The sequence below is a fragment of the Leptinotarsa decemlineata genome, unplaced genomic scaffold (assembly GCF_025532065.1).
Source record: "Leptinotarsa decemlineata unplaced genomic scaffold, Ldec_3_MD MMD2_P_RNA_scaffold_4, whole genome shotgun sequence".
Classification (NCBI taxonomy): Eukaryota; Metazoa; Arthropoda; class Insecta; order Coleoptera; family Chrysomelidae; genus Leptinotarsa; species Leptinotarsa decemlineata.
Window position 1 is genome coordinate 5,490,707 of NW_027412531.1, and position 25,039 is coordinate 5,515,745.

Sequence of the window (25,039 nt, forward strand, 5' to 3'; positions counted from 1 at the left end):
TACAGAACTTTTAAAATAACCTAACAGTTTATTTCCAAGCTTAGACTGTTTACGTCAACATACTAATGATAAAGACGTATAGATCGATAGATAGATAGATGATGACATACATTATTTTTCAAGTTGTCTCTTATATTATCCTAATCAACTTTGATAAGGTAAGCAGGTAAATTATTTATGTTATTGAATCCAAGTTCTGTAGCATCACTGTTTACATCAATATACTAATGATAAAGACATATAGGTCGATAGATAGATGATAACATACATTATCTTTCAAGTTGTCTCTTATATTATCTTCATCAACTTTGATAGATTAAGTAGGTGAATTAATTATTTTTATTGATTCAAATTCTGTAGTCTTTCACGAAAACCACTTTCAGATGGTACGATTGGAGGTGAGAATTGATGATAACAAAAATATTATGGTTTTTATCACGAGTGCTTTCTTGTTTCAATATTATTTACATTTTTTTCTCATTGAATGAATTATTCAGGTTAAAAAAGACCAGCTCAAAAAATCAATGCCCTTCTCAAGAAAGTACCAGTAGAAAGGGAGACCGCACCCCTCCCCACCATTTAACAATGGGCTTGTTTCATGCTATGGAAAATGATACTGGTTTGCTTATAGACTGATCGAGTTAGGAATATATTATACTTATCAAGCCTAATCGGTCCCAATATTTCTTTATATTTGCCAAGAAAAGATCAATTCCAAAAGCAAGAATTTAAATTGGCCGCGTGTCTGTTGACCAATAAAATGGATCATGTCTAGAGCGGAGTTGCCAAATGTATTGATTTTTAATATCCAATCACAGATCTGATGATCCAATTTGACAGACGCCATTTTTGTTGTTATTATTGTCAGCTAGGTGTGAATACAACTGTTACAATTATCTAATTGAAAAACGTTTTTTTTCTCTCGGAGGGTGTCTATTTTACTGCATATTCCGTGTCATTAGTTTACATTCCGAAAAATATTTTTTCAGGTTATTTTTGAATTGAATTTTATCATTACTACCACCAAAATGGTTAAAACATGTTTCATACCTAGTTGGAAAAACAGAAAATCCATACCAGACAAAAAGTTTTTCAGTGTTCCAAAGAACGAAACTCTAAGAGATCTATGGCTTTCTTCAGTTGGCCGAGCTAAAATAAAAATTAAATCAAAACTTTCCATCCTTCGATAAAAGACAAAGTCTGAAATGAATGTCATTTGAATAAAAGGGACCTACTGAATATACCACCTACGTTTCAATTTTTCATTCGATACAAAAGTATTGCAAATTTTTCAAGTAAAATTCAACGATCACTTCAAAATCGACTCTTGGTAAGTTGTCGGAGTCAGCTTTAACAAAACTAGGCTCAACATTCATTCTGAAATTATTTTAGCAAAAATACGAAGTTGTGTGTGGAAACCATTAACATTAGAAAGAGCACATTGCCGCATACACTATAGAGGGCGCTGGCTGACTGGATAGCAATATGGCTAATATACCAGTAACGTTGAATTTTTTATTTTTGGTGGGTGGCATGAATGCATAATTGATTTATTTTATTGGGGCTCAGGAGCATTTCAAAACCATTTGAATATACAGCTCGTTAATTTCTATTTAGAATCATGATTAGATATAACTTGAACTATATCAGTTATTAAGGCAAATATTATTGTCCATTTTTATGCTTAATATTTTTTTGCTGGCTTTATTCTTTTAAAAAAATGAATGAATAATTAGAGAAAAATCTAATTGATCGTTCATTTTCTCAAGAAAATGGAGTACCCATATCACAATTTATTGCTGTTTTCGGAATTGAAAATGTATGTCATATCGCATCCATTCTACTTGTTTTCAACTTTTTCTTAGCTGACAGCTCGCGTAGAAACAATTCTTTTTTTCATCGAGTTTAGTTTGTGTGTATCAATATGGTGCAGTCTTGTGCTGATTTGATTTGTGCGTAAATACACAAGAAACAGAAATCGCATTGGTTTATAGGTGAATTATTTCATATAATGGGTTTAGGTTCCCCAAAGGATAAAATGATGAGAAAAATGGGTGAAAGTATTAAAAAGAAAGAACTACGATCCTTCTACCCTTCCAAGACATTATAGAAATCATTCAAAAAGTGACTATAAATGAAAGGCGGACGAAAATATTGAATTTGATGGCACAGTTTTTTATTTCAACTTCAAGTATTCTCCACAGAAAATATTATCTGGAGTTAATACTGTTGCTAAAAGTATGAAACAAAATGAATTATTATTTCAGGAAAAAAATCAAATGCTTTTCATTTCACTTCATTAAATTGTATTATATGATTAATGGTATTACCTCAGAAGCTCTTGTTGGATCAGTTCGAGTAAAATCAATTCTGTCTATACTTGACCTTATTCAACCTTCCTCTCAAGTTTTGGAAGATTCAACAGATTACCCAAGCGAGCCTATAACGCTTGAATTTAGTAGCTATATTAGAAAGAGGTAGGTATGTATGTAGGAATCTTTTTTTTTATAATAAATTGCAGTTGTACAGATTCAGGATTGAAGAATGAATTGAATTTTTGAAATGATTATTCAATCCAGTTTGCTATATTTTTTGATTTTCATAACTGTATATTATTAAATAGCGCATAAAATCATAGTTTAGGTAAATATTTTGTGACCTTTCGACTTTTTTACTGATTTTAAATATAGAACTTATTTCCAAACATGATTTTTCATGTACATTTTACTCCATGTGGAGAATTTTTCATTAATTGAAACGTTAACGGGTTCATATACACTTCCATAATCAAATTAATAATCATAGGCTTCGTAAATTTTACGATTTGGCAATGTTGATTATTTTTATTGCTCCTATTGGTCAATCGAACAAGAAGCGGGAATTGGCCCGTGACGTCACCGGCCAACTACATTCGATTTTTAATAATTAAAAAAAACTACGATACTTAGAGAGCTGAAACAAAGTGCACTGTTTTTCAATTTGAACTATAAACCAAAAATCATGAAACAAGCCCATTGGTTGTCATGTGTTCATTTCCTATGTGGTTTTCAACTCTTCACTTTCTATGTGTTCTAAGTTCAGCCCCAACAAAATCCTAGGTTAAATTGATATTATTTTCCTCTTAGAGTGAGACATTTATATTGAGCCAGTACTGAGCAACTGAAAATAAATGGTATCGAAGGGGGAAATCACACACGTAACTAAATTTCAAATAATGCAGTTGGAACTTCTGATGGTGACATCTGAAGGACGATAACTGAGAAACCGGCAGTTGGAGAATATCTCCATTTTGCAAATTTATTTCGTTTTTTTTATTTTTTGCAATTTTCATCATTATCATTATTTTTTCCGAAAGTTGAGCTGGTCGGGTCTCGTCACCAAAGTCCAAAAACATTCGGGAGGGCATGACAGCATCATCAATCAGTGATACTCCTCACACCGAGGGATGAGTGACGATTGGATCTGAGAAACATATGACCTGAGTAGACACAATGAGTCAAGAATGGAGGACTTCTGCATTTGTCAGGCCAAATTTTTCCTTTGCACGGCAATCCGGCATAATCTTCAGATTCGAGAATACAGAGTTCTCCAATAATCGGAGCGTAGAAGGGATAGAGTCTGTGGAGTTTGAAGAGGAACTCTAGATTTGTCATTTGTTTTTCCTTTCCTTTTCGGACGATGCGCCACTTTCAAGATGTCCACTGCGCCATCCGAAACCGATCTATCGGTATTTTTTTCTGCTTTTCATAGTGGGAAAAAACTTGAGGCGAATCTTCCAAATCGAAGACGTTGCACATATGCCTGATGATTGCACGTCAACTTTCTGTGTGGCATTTGCTGGGTTAGTTACTGTTTTTCCGTCGGGTGTCTGCCACACATACATACAAATTCGTAGGTCTGCATGAGAGACAAGGACAAAGATGTTCTCACCTGGAGCATGTCATATGCACCCCAAAGTATGTGTTTGTGGAGTTGTTTCCTGGCTTTTCCTTCAGGTGGTGCAGTATACATCCCACTGAATCAGCTGCAGAAAAAGTTCAATATCAACTGGAATTATATGTGTTTGGTCGTGATATTCAGACGGTTCACTCCGTTCTGAAGAGGCCACGCCCGGTACTGATGACGGGGCAAGTACCTCGAAACCGGTCTATCGGTTGGTCGGATTGAGCAAATGGAATCAATTTCTGCTTCTCATAGTGGGAAATAACTTGCGATGAATCTCGAACTCAATAGAGTTTGAGTAGAGCCAAGAAGATGATAGCACAGCCAGCTATCGAAAGCGCTCGCATATAATAAATAGAAGTTATAAGCTTCCAATCCTTTTTGTGGCATATGTCAATATTAAAATACTGAAAATGAAAGAAAATTGATTGCATTAATTGTACAGTAAAATGGAATAACTGTACATTTCTCCAGTCGCTAAGATTTTCAACTTCAAATAATAATGGGGTTCTTCGAAGAGATCGAGCTCAACTACGGATTCCAGGTCAGCAGAGAAATAAAGAAATGAAGTAATACAAACAAGAAACTAGCATCGTATCGCAACAGAAGAATTTTCCTCCTTCAATGCAGAAAAAACAATGGGGTACCTTCACATATAGAAAATAATACGAAAAATGTAAATATCCTTTTCAATTCTACAAATGGTAAAAATTGTAATGACATTCATAATTCCAATGATAACTTGAAGAAAAAAGGATTAAATCTTGAAATTAAAGTCACACATAATGATTTGAAAAATTTAGAGAAACTTTCGGATAAACAAACAAAATTTGTGACAGAATCAATTCCTTTTAATATTTGGTGGGAATTTGAAAAAAAGACAAACTGTCAAATTCAATGAAATTTTCAATGATATAAAAAAGAGAAATATCGATAAACTTAGCACAAAAGTAATTCAAAATCAGTTATTAAAACTGAAGAAAATTGGATACAAAATTCATCAGATATCATTATACCTGAAGATATAAAACATTTTCTCGCCTTAGGTTTCAATTTCAGCTTAACACCAACTACCAAAGAGGTGAATATACCAAAGTTACTTTCAGATATTGAAAACCTGCAAAAATTACAAATATTGTTATTAACTTTTTCCAGAAACCTCATGATAAAGAAAATTATCTTAATTCCCTATTTGAAAAAACAAAAAAAAATTGAAGAATCATCGATAATTGATACCAACAAGATCTGATAAAGGCAACGTGACAGTGATTATGAAAAAATCTGACTATATTGAGAAATCTCTTGAGATTATTAATAATAGGTACTGATTCTTATGTTAAACTTAATAGAGATCGTGTTTCGATAATACAACAAAGAACAAATGAAATCATTACAGATTTGAAAAAATCTAAAATGATATCAGAAGATGAAGCAAAAATGTATATGATTCTTAATTCTATATCACCCAAATATTATGGACTTCCTAAAGTACATAAACCTGATATGAAATGGAGACCCATTATTTCTTCCATTGATGCTCCAAATAGCAGAATTGCCCAAATGCTCACCAAAATTCTCAGAATTATGAAAATGAATTTTATATTGAGGATTCTTTCGATTTTTCCAATTTTATAAATGAAAAATCATTACTTCTAGGTTATATTCTGATCAGCCTTGATGTGATTTCACTTTTTAGGAATATACCTATGCATCTAGTGGAGAAAAGTATTATCAAAAGATGGAATGATATGAATAAAAAATATTCAATAACCCAAAAAAAGTTTTATTGAAATAATTGATTTCATCTTCAACTCAAGTTATTTCTCTTTCGAAGGTGAATACTATAAACAAACTCTTGGTACACCAATGGTAGATAATATTTCTCCTATTATAGCTCAATACGTAATGGACGATCTTTTTGAAAGCATACTTCCTAAACTGAGTTTTGAAATTCTTTTTTTAAAAAAATACGTTTATGATGTCATTTGTGGAATAACTTATGACAAATCTCATGAAATTCCTTATGTTAGATATGATATAAAATTGCAATTCACTATCGAAATAGAAAATAATCAGACCCTTCCTTTTCTTGATACAAGAGTTATCCGTAAAACTGATAATTCCTTGATCACTGATTGGTATGTGGAACCTACTAATTCAGGAAGATATATCAATTACTATTCTTTTCATGAGAAAACAGTTAGAATCAATTCAATACTCTGTTTGAAAAAAGAATAGAAAAAATAGTACACCCTTCCCTCAAGCAAAAAAATCTCAAACCCCTTAGAGGCACATTGATCAAAAATTCCTTTCCCAGAAAACTTCCCAATAAAATAATTTTCAATACTGGAAGTAATACAAATTCCGATGTAATCACCAGGAATGTATGTAATAATAATAGTTCATCTATCAATTTTTCTTATAAATCTATATCTAATCTTGGAAATTTATCTTCATAAATCATCAAACTTCATAATGAACAAAATATCGAAATATGCCAAAAAATATTAAAACTATAAAGAATTTCAATATCAAATTAAAAGATAAAACAGATGCCACCAAAAAGTCTAATGTGATTTATAACATTCCCTGTAACAATTGTAATTTGGATTATATTGGATTGGATTAATTGGATAGGAAATTCTGTATATCATTGACACCAAAATTAATCAATGTATTCCGAAATAATAACCTCAAAATATCTAAAACAAATGTCACTTCTATATCTAAATTATACAGTAAACTAAAAGTTCCAATTTCAAATAAACAAAAATCCAATTTAGTATACAAAATTTCTTGTATGGATTGTTCTAAAACATATATAGGACAAACATCTAGACCTCTACGTAGTCGCATCACTTCCCATAAGAGCGACTGTAGACGAAATGTTCATTCTTGTGCATTAACAGAACATGTTAATTCGGAGGATCATAAAATGAATTTTGAAAATCCAAATATATTAGATAGAGAAACCAATACAACTAAAAGAATATTTTTGGAAATGATACATATTAATAACGAAGAACATTCAATGAATAAACGAACTGATATTGATAGTCTTAGCAAAATTTACACGTACCTTCTGATATATGATAAAGAAAATAAAAGATCTAGTAATTCGAGTATCATTCAGAATTTTCCCACTCGACATTGTCAGCCAAAAACTTTTATCAACTGTCATTATTTAATGTTTTTCTATCTGCTTTTGAACCATTTCATATTTTATTCTCACGTTAGTAAGTTCTCCATATTTATATATTTTTTACAAGATATATAATCTTATTATTGTAGTTGTCCTGACGAAGGTGTGAAATATACCGAAAGCTTGACACATAACTAAGAGTTTTCTTTATAACAGCCCAGCTATTGACTGCAACCTCACAAATTGAACCGATTTATAGTTAATCCAGTCACTAATTATTCTAATTATATATATATATATATATATATATATATATATATATATATATATATATATAAAATCTAGAAAGGTTAATGCAGTCAAGCTGCTGGAAAATAATTCCATGAAAATCAAAAAATAAATAGATAAGTACTCTTTGATCATTCCCATATTGATTTCAATTTAAGAGCCACCGGTATACAGCTGTTTCAGCCTATTGGGCATCGTCAGTACCGGGCAGGCGGTCCTCGATTGAAGACAAAATGAGAAAAAACCAAGAAAGTACTTGATAAAAATAGCTGCGTAAACGCAAGCGAAACATAAGTGGAACCACCTATTGGTGTGACACCCAAGTCAACTTGCCAAGTTTTTATGTCAGTGTTGGTGTTTTGACCAATCAACAAATCAAAAGATAAAGGGATATTGAGTGAGATGGTATTATCGATGGAAAAAAGGTTATTGGACAAAGCACTCATAGGAAGGTGGACAAACCGCAGACACGTGTTTCTGGCTACGGTACAGCCGGTACAGCCAAGTGTAAAGGATATACAACACTTGGTTGCAAGAAAGGGGTCAAACAAGCAAGCGGATTCATCATCAGGGGCCAACTGCGATTTCGTGTCATCGTTGGAAGACCTTATGATTACAAGGACTAACTCCGTCACGGGTGCAGCTATAGCAACCTGCGTGACATCCGGGTCCAAGATAAATCATCGATTTATCTTGGACCCAGAAACACGTGTCTGCGGTTTGCCCACCTTCCTATGAGTGCTTTGTCCAATAACCTTTTTTCCATCTATATATATATATATATATATTTATTACACCATTGAAAAATTTGTTGCTCCCAGTTTGAATTGAATATTTGAGAGATTACTCTAAACATACCTTAGGTAAGGCAATGGACTTACTTCATGCTATGGAAAATGATACTGGTTTGCTTATAGACTGATCGAGTTAGGGGTATATTACACTTATCAAGCCTAATCGGTCCCAATATCTCTTTATATTTGCAGAAAAAAGAATAATTCGGAAAGCAAGAATTCAAATTGGCGGCGTATCTGTTGACCAATAAAATTGATCGTGTCTAGAGCGGAGTTGCCAAGTGTATTGGTTTTTGATATCCAATCACAGATCTGATTATCCAATTTGACAGACGCCATTTTTGATGTTTTTGTTGTTATTGTTGTCAACTCGGTGTGAATACAACTGGTACAATTATCTAATTGACGAACGTTTTTTTTTGTAAAAGGTAGGTCTCGGAGGGTGCTTATTTTGCTGCATATTCCGTGTCATCAATTTACATTCCGAAAAATATTTTTCGTGTTATTTTTTGATTAAATTTTTCTATTGAAAAAATCTGTTTAAAATCTGTTTTTCCGTTAACCAGCTGTCGCACCCCTACGAACGACAACCCTCAGAAGTCGAAACTTGTGCGAGCTAAGGATTAACGAGGTCTTACCTTTTAACGTGTGATTCCTAACACACACCTAACCTAACTACCATCAAAATGGTTAAAATATGTTTTATACCTAGTTGTAAAAACAAATCATCCATACCAGACAAAAAGTTTTTCAGTGTTCCAAAAAAGAAAATCTAAGAGATATATGGTTTTCTTCAATTGGCCGAGCTAAAATAAAAATCAAATCAAAACTTTCCATTCTTCGATAAAAGACAAAGTCTGAACTGAATGTTATACAGGGTGTTCCTCACAATCTGAATAATATATAAATCGATAAGTTACATTCTACATAATTATTTTCCAGATTGTAGAAGGGGTGAACTGAATTCTTTTGAATAAGTAGCCAATTTTCTTACCTGGGGTTTTGATATATTCTCTTATAGAAACAAACGACTGTTAACAATTTCTAGAAACGAATACATGATGACGAATAATTTTGTTCGTACGGAATAATAATTTTCATATTTATGAAAATTTTCATGAATTTTTTTTGAAGGCCCGAAGTTAGTTGAAATTATCTGAGCTATTAAATAACATTCTGATGTTAAGTTAATTTGTAAGCAGCTGGATATTTCGAGAGATTTAGTAAGTCACAGAAATTTGATAATTATTTACTTTCAGTCAGAGATGAAATATTTACTATTAATAGTAATTAATATTTGGGTTCATTCATAAAGTGTTATTTGTAAAAGATTCTTCATATTCAGTATACTGAGATATGTAGCTTATCAGATTTGAGGTTAACCAGAACAGGAAATTCAGATATAGACTAGTTTTTCTGCTTTGCTTTGTCATTTATCGAGTAGATTACTTCAGCTGAATAATTATTCATGAAAATGGTTTAGTAGATATATGCCATTTTGTATATATTTGGAAGAACTAAAAAATTAACAAAAAAGTAGCGTAAGAAACAAATTAAAGAGTTTCAAATACATTCCAACTGAGCAGTGGCGTACGACAATTTGTTGCTATTAACAATATTGAAAAAGTTAATTATCATAAAGAAATCTTTCAAATACGTCCAAATTTAAAAAAAATGTACAATATTGTTCAGAGAATTCCAAGATCTTTCAAACGATGTGCGATTCACCCCCTATTCCCTATTAAAATTCCATAGGTTCACACCTCTGCTTCGGGGTTGAATAAATGTTTTTTTTTAATGAAAAACGTACCCATTCCCGGTACTTTTTCGACACAGTAGTATTAAACAAACAGGTATAGATATTATGTTATTCTACGTAGGCACCTTCAGCAGCAAAACAAGCAAGACTCTTCTTGTATTCGGATTTTAGCGGAAGTGCCATTTCCTCATACAATTCACTAATTCACCACATTCACTGAACCTTCTGTCAGATCGGTTGGCGGCCACAACGATCGCTGAAATGATTGCCAATTCAATAATCGAAATTATTGAGTGAATAAAATTTATTAAACTTGACTTATAAGAAAAAAACAAAAAAACGTATTTATGAAAGTTGTAACGAGGAATTCACTAATTTCAAGTCAAGCACGCGTGCTTGACTTGAGAAGTAAGCTGGTAAACGTGCGACAAGAGCGTTAAGAAAAGTACGATCAGGCGAGGCGAACGAAAGTTGAGAGGGAGGTATAAGTTACTGAAGATTAAAAGAGGGAAAGAGGGAATCTATATATATATATATATATATATATATATATATATAGATATATATATATATATATATAGAATCTATATAGATATATATATATATATATATATATATATATATATATATATATATATATATATAGATATATATATATATATATATATATATATATATATATATATATATATATCTATATATATATATATATATATATATATATATATATATATATATATATATATATATATATATATATATATATATATATATATATGCTGAACTGGTTTTTCCGGGTATTTGATCCGTGTATGTGATATTATCTCTAATTTCACCGACGTTTCGACAAAATCTCATTTGTCATTATCAAGGTGTGCTGTTACGTGTTCAGAAATTTGTTGACCTTGCTCAACTCACTTCTTACTATAATGGTAAAATGGTATTCGTTATGTGTTCAGAAATAGAGTAGTCCATAAACCCTCTACTACCTACTATTTAAACGTTGTTGAGTTTTACATGCGTTCTTCTTCTTCTTAGTTGACCTCATCTCCCCGGATCAAATACCCGGAAAAACCAGTTCAGCATATTCCTATCCGTGAAAACTTCAGATTTCATATTCAATACCTTAACGGGGAGATGAGGTCAACTAAGAAGAAGAAGAACGCAGGTAAAACTCAACAACGTTTAAATAGTAGGTAGTAGAGGGTTTATGGACTACTCTATTTCTGAACACATAACGAATTCCATTTTACCATTATAGTAAGAAGTGAGTTGAGCAAGGTCAACAAATTTCTGAACACGTAACAGCACACCTTGATAATGACAAATGAGATTTTGTCGAAACGTCGGTGAAATTGGAGATAATATGACATACACGGATCAAATACCCGGAAAAACCAGTTCAGCATATTCCTATCCGTGAAAACTTCAGATTTCATATATATATATATATATATATATATATATATATATATATATATATATATATATATATATATATATATATATTCCCTCTTTCCCTCTTTTAATCTTCAGTAACTTATACCTCCCTCTCAACTTTCGTTCGCCTCGCCTGATCGTACTTTTCTTAACGCTCTTGTCGCACGTTCCTGTTACAACTTTCATAAATACGTTTTTTTGTTTTTTTCTTATAAGTTAAGTTTAATAAATTTTATTCACTCAATAATTTCGATTATTGAATTGGCAATCATTTCAGTGATCGTTGTGGCCGCCAACCGATCTGACAAAAGGTTCAGTGAATGTGGTGAATTAGTGAATTGTATGAGGAAATGGCACTTCCGCTAAAATCCGAATACAAGAAGAGTCTTGCTTGTTTTGCTGCTGAAGGTGCCTACGTAGAATAACATAATATCTATACCTGTTTGTTTAATACTACTGTGTCGAAAAAGTACCGGGAATGAGTACGTTTTTCATTAAAAAAAAACATTTTATGAGAATTTTTTCATGTCATGTTATGACGTAACAATTATTCATATCCGCGAAAGTCTTTGCGAGCACCTTGACAATTGACATAACCTAAAATATTCTATTTTTTTCCTAATTTTTCAAAAGTTTTGATAGCTAATCTCGTATTTCGAGAAGAGATTATTACTATAATTCAAAAATCATGAAAATCGGGCCACTTTTGTTCGAAACTTTCGCTAATCAAATTAACAACATCATGATATTACTAAATCTAATCTTACATGTTATATTCATCTGAACGAACCTTCATTTCGGTAAGACAATCATTATATAGGGTGGGCCATCGAGAACTTGACTTGGAGGTTTTGGGTACTAATCTTGCAAATCCCAAAAAACGCTCAGACAGGTCAATTTTTATTGGGCGGGGGACATTTTTCCTCATTTACAGCGTCATCGCTTCAGCCCCGAAGCAGAGGTGTGAACCTATGGAATTTTAATAGGGAATAGGGGGTTAGTCGCACATCGTTTGAAAGATCTTGGAATTGTCTAAACAATTGTGTAAATTTTTTTAAATTTGAACATATTTGAAAGATTTCTTTCCGATAATTAACTTTTTCAATATTGTTAATAGCAACAAATTGTCGTACGCCACTGCTCAGTTGGAATGTATTTGAAACTCTTTAATTTGTTTCTTACGCTACTTTCTTTTTAATTTTTTAGTTCTCCTCTAATAAGAGGACTATTACAATTGAGAAATGGTTAAAAATGCTGTTTTTATTTCTCATTTTTATGTTAAAAGTGATATCTACATTATTACTAGTAGTGAGTGCTGCAAAATGTTTGTTATTCCTTTCACCTGTTTTGTCTTTTTACAAAAGAGAAAACATGGCAAAGTAGCTCCGGCAGCTGTTCGTCGGCGCCATATTCGAGTGGATTGATTACTACGATTCTGTTAAATAAAATAAGGATACAATAAGGGCGCCACTGTCTTTTTTCATAAGGTCTTATTTGGAAAAGATCAGAAACCTAAGGTAGTGAGTAGATACAACAGCTGAAATAAAAAAAAGACATACCCAATTTCATATTATTGAATGAGATAAATATTAAGTCGTACGGTACTATTATGCAATTATAACAAAGCATACGATCATATATTGAACCTTCCCAAGCCTACTTGACGGATAACTTACTGATACCAGTATATATAAATATATAAAAAAAAGCGTGTACCCAGGGCAAAATTCATGAACTTTTCCTAATGGGGAATAAGATGTTTTTTGAGTTATGTTAACTCAAAAGAGCTTGAATATTGATGATATAGCAAATTTATATTAATAATTATGAATGATTAAATATAAACAGTTAAATACTGAAAGTAAGAACTTAAATATTAAATCAAAACTATAATACTGAAAGAACTCTATCATCTATAACTATCCTTTCATCCAACGTTGATTCTAAAGGAGTAACAACCGTAGAGCAGATGAGGTCATCAAGCAGTAAGAAAGGAGGAGTGGTTATATTTTTTCTTTCCGTCTTATCACTCGCTAGGAATTGGTAGATCCGGACTATGGTAGAAAATACCTCTGTGTGAGTCAATGAGGACATCCAAATGGATAAATGGAGCCGAATCAGTGAATAGGAACAGTCTTGTGACCCTGATTAACGTTCCAAAATCCTTTGGGATGCAGGATTAGGTTGAGAAAATTTTCCGTAGGAAAGAAAAACCCTATGAGAATATTCGCGTACATTCTTAGAATAATATCAAACACAAAAGGGTACTGCCATTATACATCACATAACATGATTCGCTTCTAATTAAAAGGAATCGGTACTTCCTATCTGGGAGTACCGATGAAGTGCATACTCAACGTCCACAAAAATTAAATGCATGGGCTGAAATTTTTAGTGACCGTATTGTTGACCCATTGTTTTTAGAAGGCAATTCAACCGAACAAAAATATCTGGAGTTTCTGGAAGATACTATTAATCCCCTTCTCACTGATGATATTGAAAATTACCACAATTGTCGGGAGGATCTGTTAATATTTCGACAAGATGGGGCTCCACCGCACTATGCTCTGCCTGTTCGGCAGTTGAAGGATGCTGTGAAGAAGCGTATAGTAGTAGAAAAATCAAATCTTATGTAATGTATAATCATATTCAGTTTGGAGAAACAGGTACTGGAGTGTTTACTAAACTCCACATCGAGCTTGAGAAAATGCCAAAAAAGATAATTTCCGAAGCGAAATAGGATCAAATTCTGATGTCTGGAGAGATCTGTCGGTTGGAAACTCCAATAAATGTCCGAATATATACAAAATGGCATATATCTACTAAACCATTTTCATGAATAATTATTCAGCTGAAGTAATCTACTCGATAAATGACAAAGCAAAGCAGAAAAACTAGTCTATATCTGAATTTCCTGTTCTGGTTAACCTCAAATCTGATAAGCTACATATCTCAGTATACTGAATATGAAGAATCTTTTACAAATAACACTTTATGAATGAACCCAAATATTAATTACTATTAATAGTAAATATTTCATCTCTGACTGAAAATAAATAATTATCAAATTTCTGTGACTTACTAAATCTCTCGAAATATCCAGCTGCTTACAAATTAACTTAACATCAGAATGTTATTTAATAGCTCAGATAATTTCAACTAACTTCGGGCCTTCAAAAAAATTCATGAAAATTTTCATAAATATGAAAATTATTATTCTGTACGAACAAAATTATTTGTCATCATGTATTCGTTTCTAGAAATTATTAACAGTCGTTTGTTTCTATAAGAGAATATATCAAAACCCCAGGTAAGAAAATTGGCTACTTATTCGAAAGAATTCAGTTCACCCCTTCCACAATCTGGAAAATAGTTATGTAAAATGTAACTTATCGATTTATATATTATTCAGATTGTGAGGAACACCCTGTATAACATTCAGTTCAGACTTTGTCTTTTATCGAAGAATGGAAAGTTTTGATTTAATTTTTATTTTAGCACGGCCAACTGAAGAAAACCATATATCTCTTAGATTTTCTTTTTTGGAACACTGAAAAACTTTTTGTCTGGTATGGATGATTTGTTTTTACAACTAGGTATAAAACATATTTCAACCATTTTGATGGTAGTTAGGTTAGGAGTGTGTTAGGAATCACACGTTAAAAGGTAAGACCTCGTTAATCCTTAGCTCGCACAAGTTTCGACTTCTGAGGGTTGTCGTTCGTAGGGGTGCGACAGCTGGTTAACGGTAAAACAGATTTTAAACAGATTTTTTCAATAGAAAAATTTAATCCAAAAATAAGACGAAAAATATTTTTCGGAATGTGAATTGATGACACGGAATATGCAGCAAAATAAGCACCCTCCGAGACCTACCTTATACAAAAAAAATCTTCAATTAGATAATTGTACCAGTTGTATTCACACCGAGTTGACAACAATAACAACAAAAACATCAAAAATGGCGTCTGTCAAATTGGATAATCAGATCTGTGATTGGATATCAAAAACCAATACACTTGGCAACTCCGCTCTAGACACGATCAATTTTATTGGTCAACAGACACGCCGCCAATTTAAATTCTTGCTTTCCGAATTATTCTTTTTTCTGCAAATATAAAGAGATCTTGGGACCGATTAGGCTTTTTTTTTTTTTTTTGTTTTTTTTTAAAAAAAAACACTTTATTCAATTCATAAAAGTAGTACAATAGTAGTAGTAGCACTTAACTATTATCACAGTGTGAGAATTTATTAAAAGAAATAAATTTTATGAGAAAAATCAACAATATTACCAGTCTGTATCATATTCCACCTACTTCTTCGAAGTGTATCTATAAAACCAGTCAAATCTTTGAAACTTTCTAAATTGTTATACAGTAAAGCACTGTATATCCAAAGCCACACATTTGTATCTTTTTCCCTTTTGAAGGAAGTTTGAAATATCTCTCTTGGATCGCCACTATCGTTACACAGGCGAAACTTTTTTTTTATATGCTCATAGCACCATTTCCATGGGACCTTCGAGATTAGACAGTTTTTAATACGGTGCGATATGTTGTCAATATCGTCACATTTCGAACACAAATTGGAGTCGCTAAGGCCATGACGTAAAGTTTTAGAACCTACCGGGTATATTCCATTTATCGCTTTGTAAACAGCAGATCTCCACTTTGACGGAATTCTACAATTTCCGATTACTTTCCACACCGTATTCCACTTAATGTTCGGAAACTTCGACTCTATGGGCGGTTTAATGTATTTTTTTTTTCATAAAACTTTGGTATATTAGTTTTGTTTTCAGCAGCATATCTTGATCTAATTCTACGATCGCCTCACGAATGATTTCTTTGTATTTTTTGAGAGAGTTGTGTACCGGGCTATTCACGTTATTATTTAGTATATAGTTCAAAGATGTTTTGTAAGTTATTTTTCTTTCACAAGTGGCCAAAGAATTTTGAAGGGTTTTGACGAAGAGAGCTTTTGCTTTCAATTCAAAATCAATAAGATTTAGCCCTCCCCGTTTATAAGGTAGAAAAAGTTGGTCCCTGCTAACTCTATATAGATGACCACTCCATATGTAATTACCCGTTAGAAGTTTTATTTTCTGTATGTGATACTGAGAAACTGGTAAAACTTGTGCCAAATACCACGCTTTAGAGAGCACAAACATATTTACAAATTGAATTTTTTTTATCAAGTCTAAATTCCGTGTGTAATTGGTTTCCAGGAGTACGTGCATATTGTGAATAATTGAGTCCCAATTTTTCCGTATCATCTCATTGAAGTCTGCACATACTCTCATTCCTAAAATTTTAACATCTTCTTTAACAGAAAAATTTTGTGAAAAGTTATGTTTGAAGTTTCCTAGAGGTAAGATTACAGATTTTTTATAGTTAACATTTGCATTAGATGCCTCACAATATATTTCAATTAAGTTGTTCAGAACGTGGATATCCTTTGGATTCGTGAAAAAAATTGTGACATCGTCTGCATAAGCCGAAGCTATCCTTATCCCGTTTGGAGTTTTTATGCCCTGCAGGGAACCATTACATAGTCTCAAAAAAGGTTCCATTGAAATACTGAATAAAATCATCGACAGGGGACAGCCCTGCCTTATTGAGCTCTTTATATCGAAACTTTTAGACAGAAAGCCATTTATCATCATTGAAGAATTTGCAGTGCTATAAATGTTTTTCAATGCCTGTATTATTTTATTACTGAATCCCATAATATGCATAGTTTGCCAAAGATATGAATGATTAACCCTATCAAAAGCCTGGGAAAAATCAATACTTATAATACCTCCTTCAGTTTTTTTTTCAGTTTCCCAATCTAAAATAGTATCCCTGATCAAAAGAAGGTTGTTGAAAATTGACTTTTCTGTTCCACAGTTCTGCTCGTCTCCTAAAATTTTTGGCAACACATTTTTTATTCTTTCCGCTAGAATTTTCGTCAGTAACTTGTAGTCCGTATTCAATAAAGCTATAGGCCTCCAATCACTGATTATCAATGGATTTTTCATCTTTGGAATGAGAGTAATAACAGCCTCAGAAAATTCTCTAGGGGGCAAAACTGCACTAGTGAAGATCAAGTTTAGAAATTTTGTTAATTCATCTCCTATCTCATTGAAAAAACAAATGTAAAATTCATAGGGTATTCCATCGATACCCGGTGTTTTCTTTTTTGACACTGAATTCAAGATTTTCCACACTTCATCTTTATCGATTTCCTTGTTTAATTGCGTATTATCTAGAATCGACAATTTCTTGACAATATGAGATAGCATAGATCGTACAGCCTGTTCCCCGACCCCGGAAGATTGAAATTTTTGCCTGTAGTGTTCAGATGCATAAAGTAAAATATCTTTAGAAGTTTTTAAAATTCCTTGGTTTTCAGTTTTAATTTTTGAGATTACTGAGGCGCTATTTTTCCTTTCCTTCATCAGGTCATATAAGGAGTATTGATCATTGAGTTGGTCTTTATTTTTGTTCATGAATTTTTTGTCCAAAGCTTTTTGTTTCAATTCTATCATGATATTTTTTATTTCACGTATTTCATTCCCAACCTGTTCACCTTTGAGAAGTTTTTCATTCAATTCAATTAATGCCCTGTTATAAAATTCAACAGTACTTTTATGTTCTCTTGCATCAGTTATTTCAATATTTTTGAAAAAAGATTTTACTTTCTTTTTGAATACATGAAACCACCATCTGATAAAATTTTTATTATAACAGAAATTTTGTTTTAATCTTATTATTTCTTGTTTAAAATCGCTTATAGTTTCTTCATTGAGACAAAAATTTTTTAATTTCCAGTAACCCCATCCATGATTTATAATTTTAGGCCTGTTATTTATTTTAAGGTAAAATAGATACACCGAATGATCTGAAAATGCTACTGGTTTAATATCAGCTTTAAGAAGTAAATCTTTGTATTCTTTGGATATATATGCCCTGTCTATACGCGTAGCACAATTGTCTCTAATGTATGTGAATTCTTTTTTATTTTTATATAGAATATTCCATGTATCAACTAAATTTGAGCTCTGAACGAGTCGTAAAAGCATTTTGCAAATTGACGTATTATTTTTAGAGTCACTTTGCTGTATTACACAATTAAAATCTCCTACTAAAATGACAGGCAAATTGAAGTTGAAGTGTAGAAACAAATCATTTTGGAAAAACTTATTTCTCGAGCGATAGTTTTGACTACCTGAAGGTGCATAAATATTAACGTAGCGAATATTTTCGATAGTTACCGATACTATTCTACCGTCTTGAGAACAAAGTATATCCTTTATGTCATAGCCACATCTGTGTATAATTCCCGTACCGCGTTTTGCTTCACCTATGTTGCAAATCATGGTATATCCAGGAGAGAGTTTCAAAAAATTTGTAGTTAATTCTTGTACAAAAATAATATCAATATCATGCTTTCTGATAAATTCAGAAAGTAATCCTTGTTTGACTGGATTTTTAAGACCATTACAGTTAGCCGAAAGAAGAGTGAGTAAATTTGTAGCTATTTTTATGGACTGAAATAAAAACAAATAGTAGTAAGAAAGGTTCAATAAAAAGTTCTAAAACATATCAGCGTCGCTCCCTGGAGATTTCTCTTCCTCATCTATTTCATATTCGTTAATGTTTTGTGAGGTGTTGCTTCTCAGATTTATATGTAACTTAGGGACTTTTCTTTCTTCTTCTTCCGAACTTCCGTTTGTTTTAGCCTTTTTCTTTCTTTTCTTTTCCGCTTTCTTTTCCTGTTTATCATTCCTTGGAGTGGCTGGTATGATATCTTCTTCTTGAGACACTGAAGTTGTATGGATAGTCTCTCCCTCTTGTGGTTTTTGTGCAGGGTTGTGAACGATAACTTCTGGCAAGGAATGAGGTGGTTCAAAATATTTTTCTTGGACATTCAGTATTTGATTGTTATAAATCCCAGCATGATCAATCAGATCTTCCAAGTTATGGACAAAGATTTGGTCTGTGGTTTCTCTGTTTGGTTTATCCCGTGTTACGTCAACGTATGATGTTCCTTGTAAGTTATGTAAAGCTGGCATTACCGGTGCATTAGGTCTTCTGATTGCCATAACTCTGTTGCTTGGTTTTGAAGGGCATGTTCTTCTTTCGTGACCAGGTTTATCACATATCATACATGTTTTTTCTTGATTTTTATATGTAACCAGAGATGTTGTTCCCTCGATAGTGACATAAGAAGGTATCTTCTTCTTCATTGAAATTAACATAGACCTAACACCACTTTCTACCGGATAAAGATCTTGGCCTGACCACATTTCATTTCTTATTGTTTTAACTATTCCGTATTTACCAAAATACTCTATCAACTTGGAATTTTTAAGTTCCGGAGGAAAATCAAAAATTCTTACCCATATATCATCTTCTTCAGCACTAATATAGATTTCTTGTTTCTCTTCTTCATCTTCATAAAACAATTTCATATTTTCAAACCTCTGAAGGGTTTTTTCTACTAATAACTTTGATATAACTTTTATGTATACCTTCGAACGTATGTGATCATATTGAATACATTCTACTTGATCTCTTGAGAAATCGAATTCTTGTTTAACCCATCTATGGATATTTATATTTGGAGGTTTTTTTCTAACATTCTTGAAATCCAATATTAGTGTATTTTCCCTTTTAATAGTCATCGTACGCTACTGAACTATAAACAATTTACTAAACTCACACCTGTTCTCTATGAAGTCAGAACAACGACTTAGGCTTGATAAGTGTAATATACCCCTAACTCGATCAGTCTATAAGCAAACCAGTATCATTTTCCATAGCATGAAGCAAGCCCATTTCCTTACCTATCTAAGGTATGTTTAGAGTAATCTCTCAAATATTCAATTCAAACTGGGAGCAACAAATTTTTCAATGGTGTAATGAAGGAGCCCACAATGGTCCCAATGATTTTTTCAAAAAACCAACTCATGGCAAGGTGACGATGGGAAAAAAACCATTATGTTTCTACCTCTCCCAACTCAAGGAAAGGTGACGATGGATTTTTTTTGTATGTGTCTACCTCTCCCACACAAGGGCCTGATTATTTGCTATTTTTGGGCAGATGCAGACAAAACGTCGACCCAAAAACCTGTAAAGTATGGCTAATAAACACTAAAATAGCGAATAATCTGTTAGGCACCGACCATAGAAGTCTACACACAATGATCCGCTTAATGATACAGAGTTTTTTAAGGTTATGATTCGGAAAAGAGAATAATCAATAGGTTGTAGAAGGAGCCTGAAATAAGCCCAGACATAGAAGGAGCCTGAAATAAGCCTAGAGTTATTCCAATAGCAAAATTTCCAGACAGTAAAAGATTTCGATTTGGTTCTGACAGGTTAATGGTGAAGCTAGCAGAACCCACAGACAGAATATCTGCGGTGAGGGGCAATAGGAGCCTGAAATGAGCCTGAAATGATGTCTGTCTCTCTATTTTAGATGGTCGTTGCTTCCTATCTTCAGGCGCATATGACCAATGCTCCTCCTGTTGGTTAACAGGAGCTTCGTCGGGGGGCGCAGCGGTCTTGCACAAAGCAATGCTGCCACCCATTTTTTTCCAACTTTTTATAATAAAAAACACTAGTTTTTTTAGCATAAAAACAATTTGATTTTTGAAGTCGCCTCCTACTTGGGAGACCTTTTGGTAATTTTTCACATATATAGCCCCATTTACGTGGTTATCCGAACCACCCCGGCCTGGATACCGGCGTGAATAAAGGGGGCCACTTATTCATCACTTTTTTAGACACTCTACATTTCAATTTGAATACAACACAAAACGGAGCCCCACGATAGCACATGGCATCCGAGTATCTTCTTTGTGAACGGACGTTATCAGCACGTCTGTCCACTACCACGGCCACCACGGAACTCCCTGAAATGATGTCGTAACCTGATTCAAGAAAATGTTTTTTGTGTAGTCCAGTAGAGCCCAGTTACTTCTTTGCATGATCTACACATTTATGTATAAAGTTACTTCTTTTGGAATTGATTACTTCCTTGATTTTTTTTTGGAAGATTCCCACATTTTTTTGTATCAAGATGGAGTAATAGAAAGCCAAAAATGCACAATATCTCTGTTGAAAGAGGAGCAAAAATTCTTGAATAAAGGACAAAATTAGCCCAAAAATTAGGCTGAAACTATAGCCTCATATGAATATGAAAATTCAAAGTGGTTCAGCTAGCTAAACTGGAGTATATAAATAATTTGGCTAATCGCCCATTTCAATTTATCACCTTATCAAAAGGCAGAAAAATTTATAACACAGATCAAATGTATTTACTAAATCTGAGAATTATTATCCGAACCACCAAAATGATATATCTACTTGCGTATTTTGTAAAGGTATTCAGACTAGAAATCCGCGATTTTTCTTCAGTAACTAGCAAGTTTTCAAAATAAGCAGATACATTTCAAAATTGTGTGAAATAACAAATATATAACTAACAAACTATGTCAAATGTCATTTGAAAATTAGCATAATATACTAAACTGGTTTTTACTGAATACCACACACACAAATATTGTGTTGGTGGTATCTAACTCACAGTTAATTTCTCATTTGAAAATTGAAAATAAGCGGGAGTTAGCAAATTATTAACCACTTAAAATATCTCACCCAACTCTGCTCAAAGAAGAGAGCGAAAATGTTTATAATTAGGTTTTTACAAAAGTCATGCTTTCAACAGTGCATTTCTTTAATGCCCCCTCCTTTTATTCTTTGAACAGGTCAACTCAAAACATTGAAATTTGGGATAATGAAATTGATGCATGAATACTTTATTTCGAAATTAAATTGACAGATGAAACTTTCAAGATGGCGAGTGAGCGCCATCTGGAAAAAAATTAAACGGAAAGGGGGTCTTGTGACACATCATTTTGAAGCTCCTGACGAGTACTTACGAGTAGAACCTTAGAATATGAAGTCAGTATCTTCACCTACTACAAAATGGCGGAACATTTAATAATTTCCTGAAGACAAACACATTATTATCGATATTTCTGGAAAAATTTTTTTATTTGCCATATGGCAATTCCAGCATCCCGATAAGGTTTGTTAAGTTATTTTTCGTTTATAAAAACGTCAAAAAATGTCAGTACGACAATGAACATCATTGTTCAGTTAGAATATTCTCATTTAGTTTTCGGTTTTACTAGAAGGAAGGTACCACGTCAACAATCTCTAAAATGGTCAATTATGGTCCGTTGGAAGAAAAAATTGAAGCGATTTTTATTTACGGTGCGATGCGTAACTTTCACGAGACCGAAAGGATTTTCAATGAACGTTTTCTGAATCGTCCTATCTGTAGAAAATATTTGAGGGAACTTGTAGCCAAATTCACAACTACTGGTAGTGTACATAACAAAAAGCCCCCAGGTCATCCGTTCATTCCGAAAGAACAGCAAATGCAAATAAATGGCGAGATGGTAGCAAATCCTCAACAGTCTACTTATTCCGCCGCGAATGTTTGTGAGGTGTCTCCTTCTACTGTGTGGAGACTTTTGAAGGGGAATAGGTATCATCCACACTCTGTGGCAAAAGGATAACTCCAATGCCAACCCTCCCACACACACACACACACACAGGTGTCATCCATACAAAATTAAAATGATACTGAAGATGACCCCGATCGAAAAACAGCATTCTGCGAAATCATGACGGAAACCATTGCAAGGCATCCTACCTATCTCCATAATTCTTTTTTAGTGACGAATGTACATTTTTTTAAACGGCAATGATCACATACAAAATTGTCGTTATTGGAGTGACACCAACCCTCACGTTTTCCGGGAAACACATACCCAATATCCAGAATAAATTAACGTTTCGGCAGAAATAATGGGAAATCATATTTTAGGACCTCTATTTATTGATCAAATTTTGAATATGCTGGAAAGTACTGTTGACCCTCTCATCACTGAAATCGTCGAAGCGAATCTCAATGAATTCGATATGGATATTGTACTCCAACAACATGGAGCACCACATTACTCCAGACAAGTAAGAAACTATTTGGATACTACTTTTCCCGGTCGTTGGATTGGCCGTCGAGGTCATACAAAATGACCAGCCCGCTCGCCAGATTTCACACCTTTGGACTTTTTTATGAGGCTATTTAAAGTAAAAGGTGTTCAAAACTGAACCTGATTCAATATTGGATATACGACAGAAAATAATAAATATTTGTAGAGATATTGAAATGTTCGGTGTGAAATATCGAATAGGCTATTCATATGTCAAGAAGTTCAAGGCAATCATTTCGAGCATCTTCTGAACTGACTTCAAGCTTAATACCTAATATTATGTAGTTTAATGTCGATGTATTCAGGCAAGTGTTTAAAGTTCCGTCATTTTGTATTAGTTGAAGATTTCAACATTATATTCCAGGGTTGTGAAGCACTTGTTAGGAGCTTTAAAAAGATGTGTCATCCCCCTTTCCACTCAATTTTTTCCCAAATGGTGCCCTGTCGCCATCTTGAAAGTCTCATCTGTCAATTTCACTTCAATATAAAGTACTCATGCATCAATTTCATTATCCCAAATTTCAATTTTTTTGAGTTGATTCGTTCAAAAAATAAACGATAGTATAAATTCGGTTTTATTCGAAACAACAAAGAGTGCAACATGAATTCACTCTGTATTGACCATTTAATTATAACCATGTCGAAAGTTGCGCTGCGGTCGACCTTCGCGAAACTAATATAAACAAAACATGTTTTCTTACCATCATAACTGGATTCTCTAGTGTCTGTGTCAGTGCCTCCTTCGTCAGCGGGTCGCTGTTGTCCATTTTCATTTTGGTAAATGGTAACATTTCCATTAACATTGAATTGTGTCACAGGACCAATTATCACATCACTGGAATTATCGATATTAACACAGGCATTTTCAAGATTCACCAGTTCTCCATTCCTGGAAGTGTAATCACTCACTTCCAGGGGATTGGATTGACCAAATTCATCCTTGACCAAAATATCCGAGTTGCCCATCAACACCGGATGACAATTTGTAACCAGAGACTGTTCCGAAGAAGAGTGTGGCATTGGTGATCATATCTCAAACAAAAAATACACATTCCATACCCGATTATACACAACACTGCACTGACTGAGGCTGCTATGTTTTCATAAATCCTTATTGAGTTTCTCGTTATCTCCTACTGCTGATATCAATTTTTGCGACGTGTAGTTTGTACTGTTTGTAGATAGACGATAGCCGTCATCGGAACTAATAAGCGTAAAGCATTCACATCAAGTAATACGTTCTGTGGGTGGGGAAACTCGAACTAAACCCATATGTGAGAGAATTACCGAAAGAACTGATGAAATCTGGAAAGAGAACGACACAATATAGTGGCCGAGGTTTGCGACAAATGGTCGTGATTATTAATTATTCGAACAATGCATTTCGAAGAAACTTATTCAATTGGTTATGTATACGGGGTGATTCTTAAAAGTATAAAAATGAATTTGCCTATCTGAGATGGGCCTGCCTCAGTGTTGAATTGAACTGTAATTGGTTCTGAGGTGTTGAGTAATGGATCACTGTCTACTACCAAACTATAGTTACTTATCAATCAGGAAACGCTCACATAATTGACCCTTTTTTCAATAGTCGTAGAAAATAGTATACAGTCAGACAG

The 25,039-nt window shown here is 33.2% G+C and overlaps 1 protein-coding gene across 7 annotated transcripts in view; it reads right to left on the reverse strand.

The window, feature by feature from the left end:
• The window catches only part of LOC111507475 (peptidoglycan-recognition protein SC2), a 203,167-nt gene extending 178,405 nt beyond the window's left edge, over window positions 1-24,762 (reverse strand). For 2 of the 7 annotated variants that reach the window (XM_074186717.1, XM_074186718.1), the window contains exon 1: window positions 24,122-24,761. In XM_074186717.1, coding sequence (XP_074042818.1) covers window positions 24,122-24,440 — 319 coding nt within the window. In that variant the 5' untranslated portion in view covers window positions 24,441-24,761. Of the gene's footprint in view, window positions 1-24,121 lie in introns of all 7 variants that reach the window. The other 5 variants (XM_074186720.1, XM_074186722.1, XM_074186721.1 and 2 more) reach the window with 5 other exon arrangements.
• Window positions 24,763-25,039: the final 277 nt, after the last annotated feature.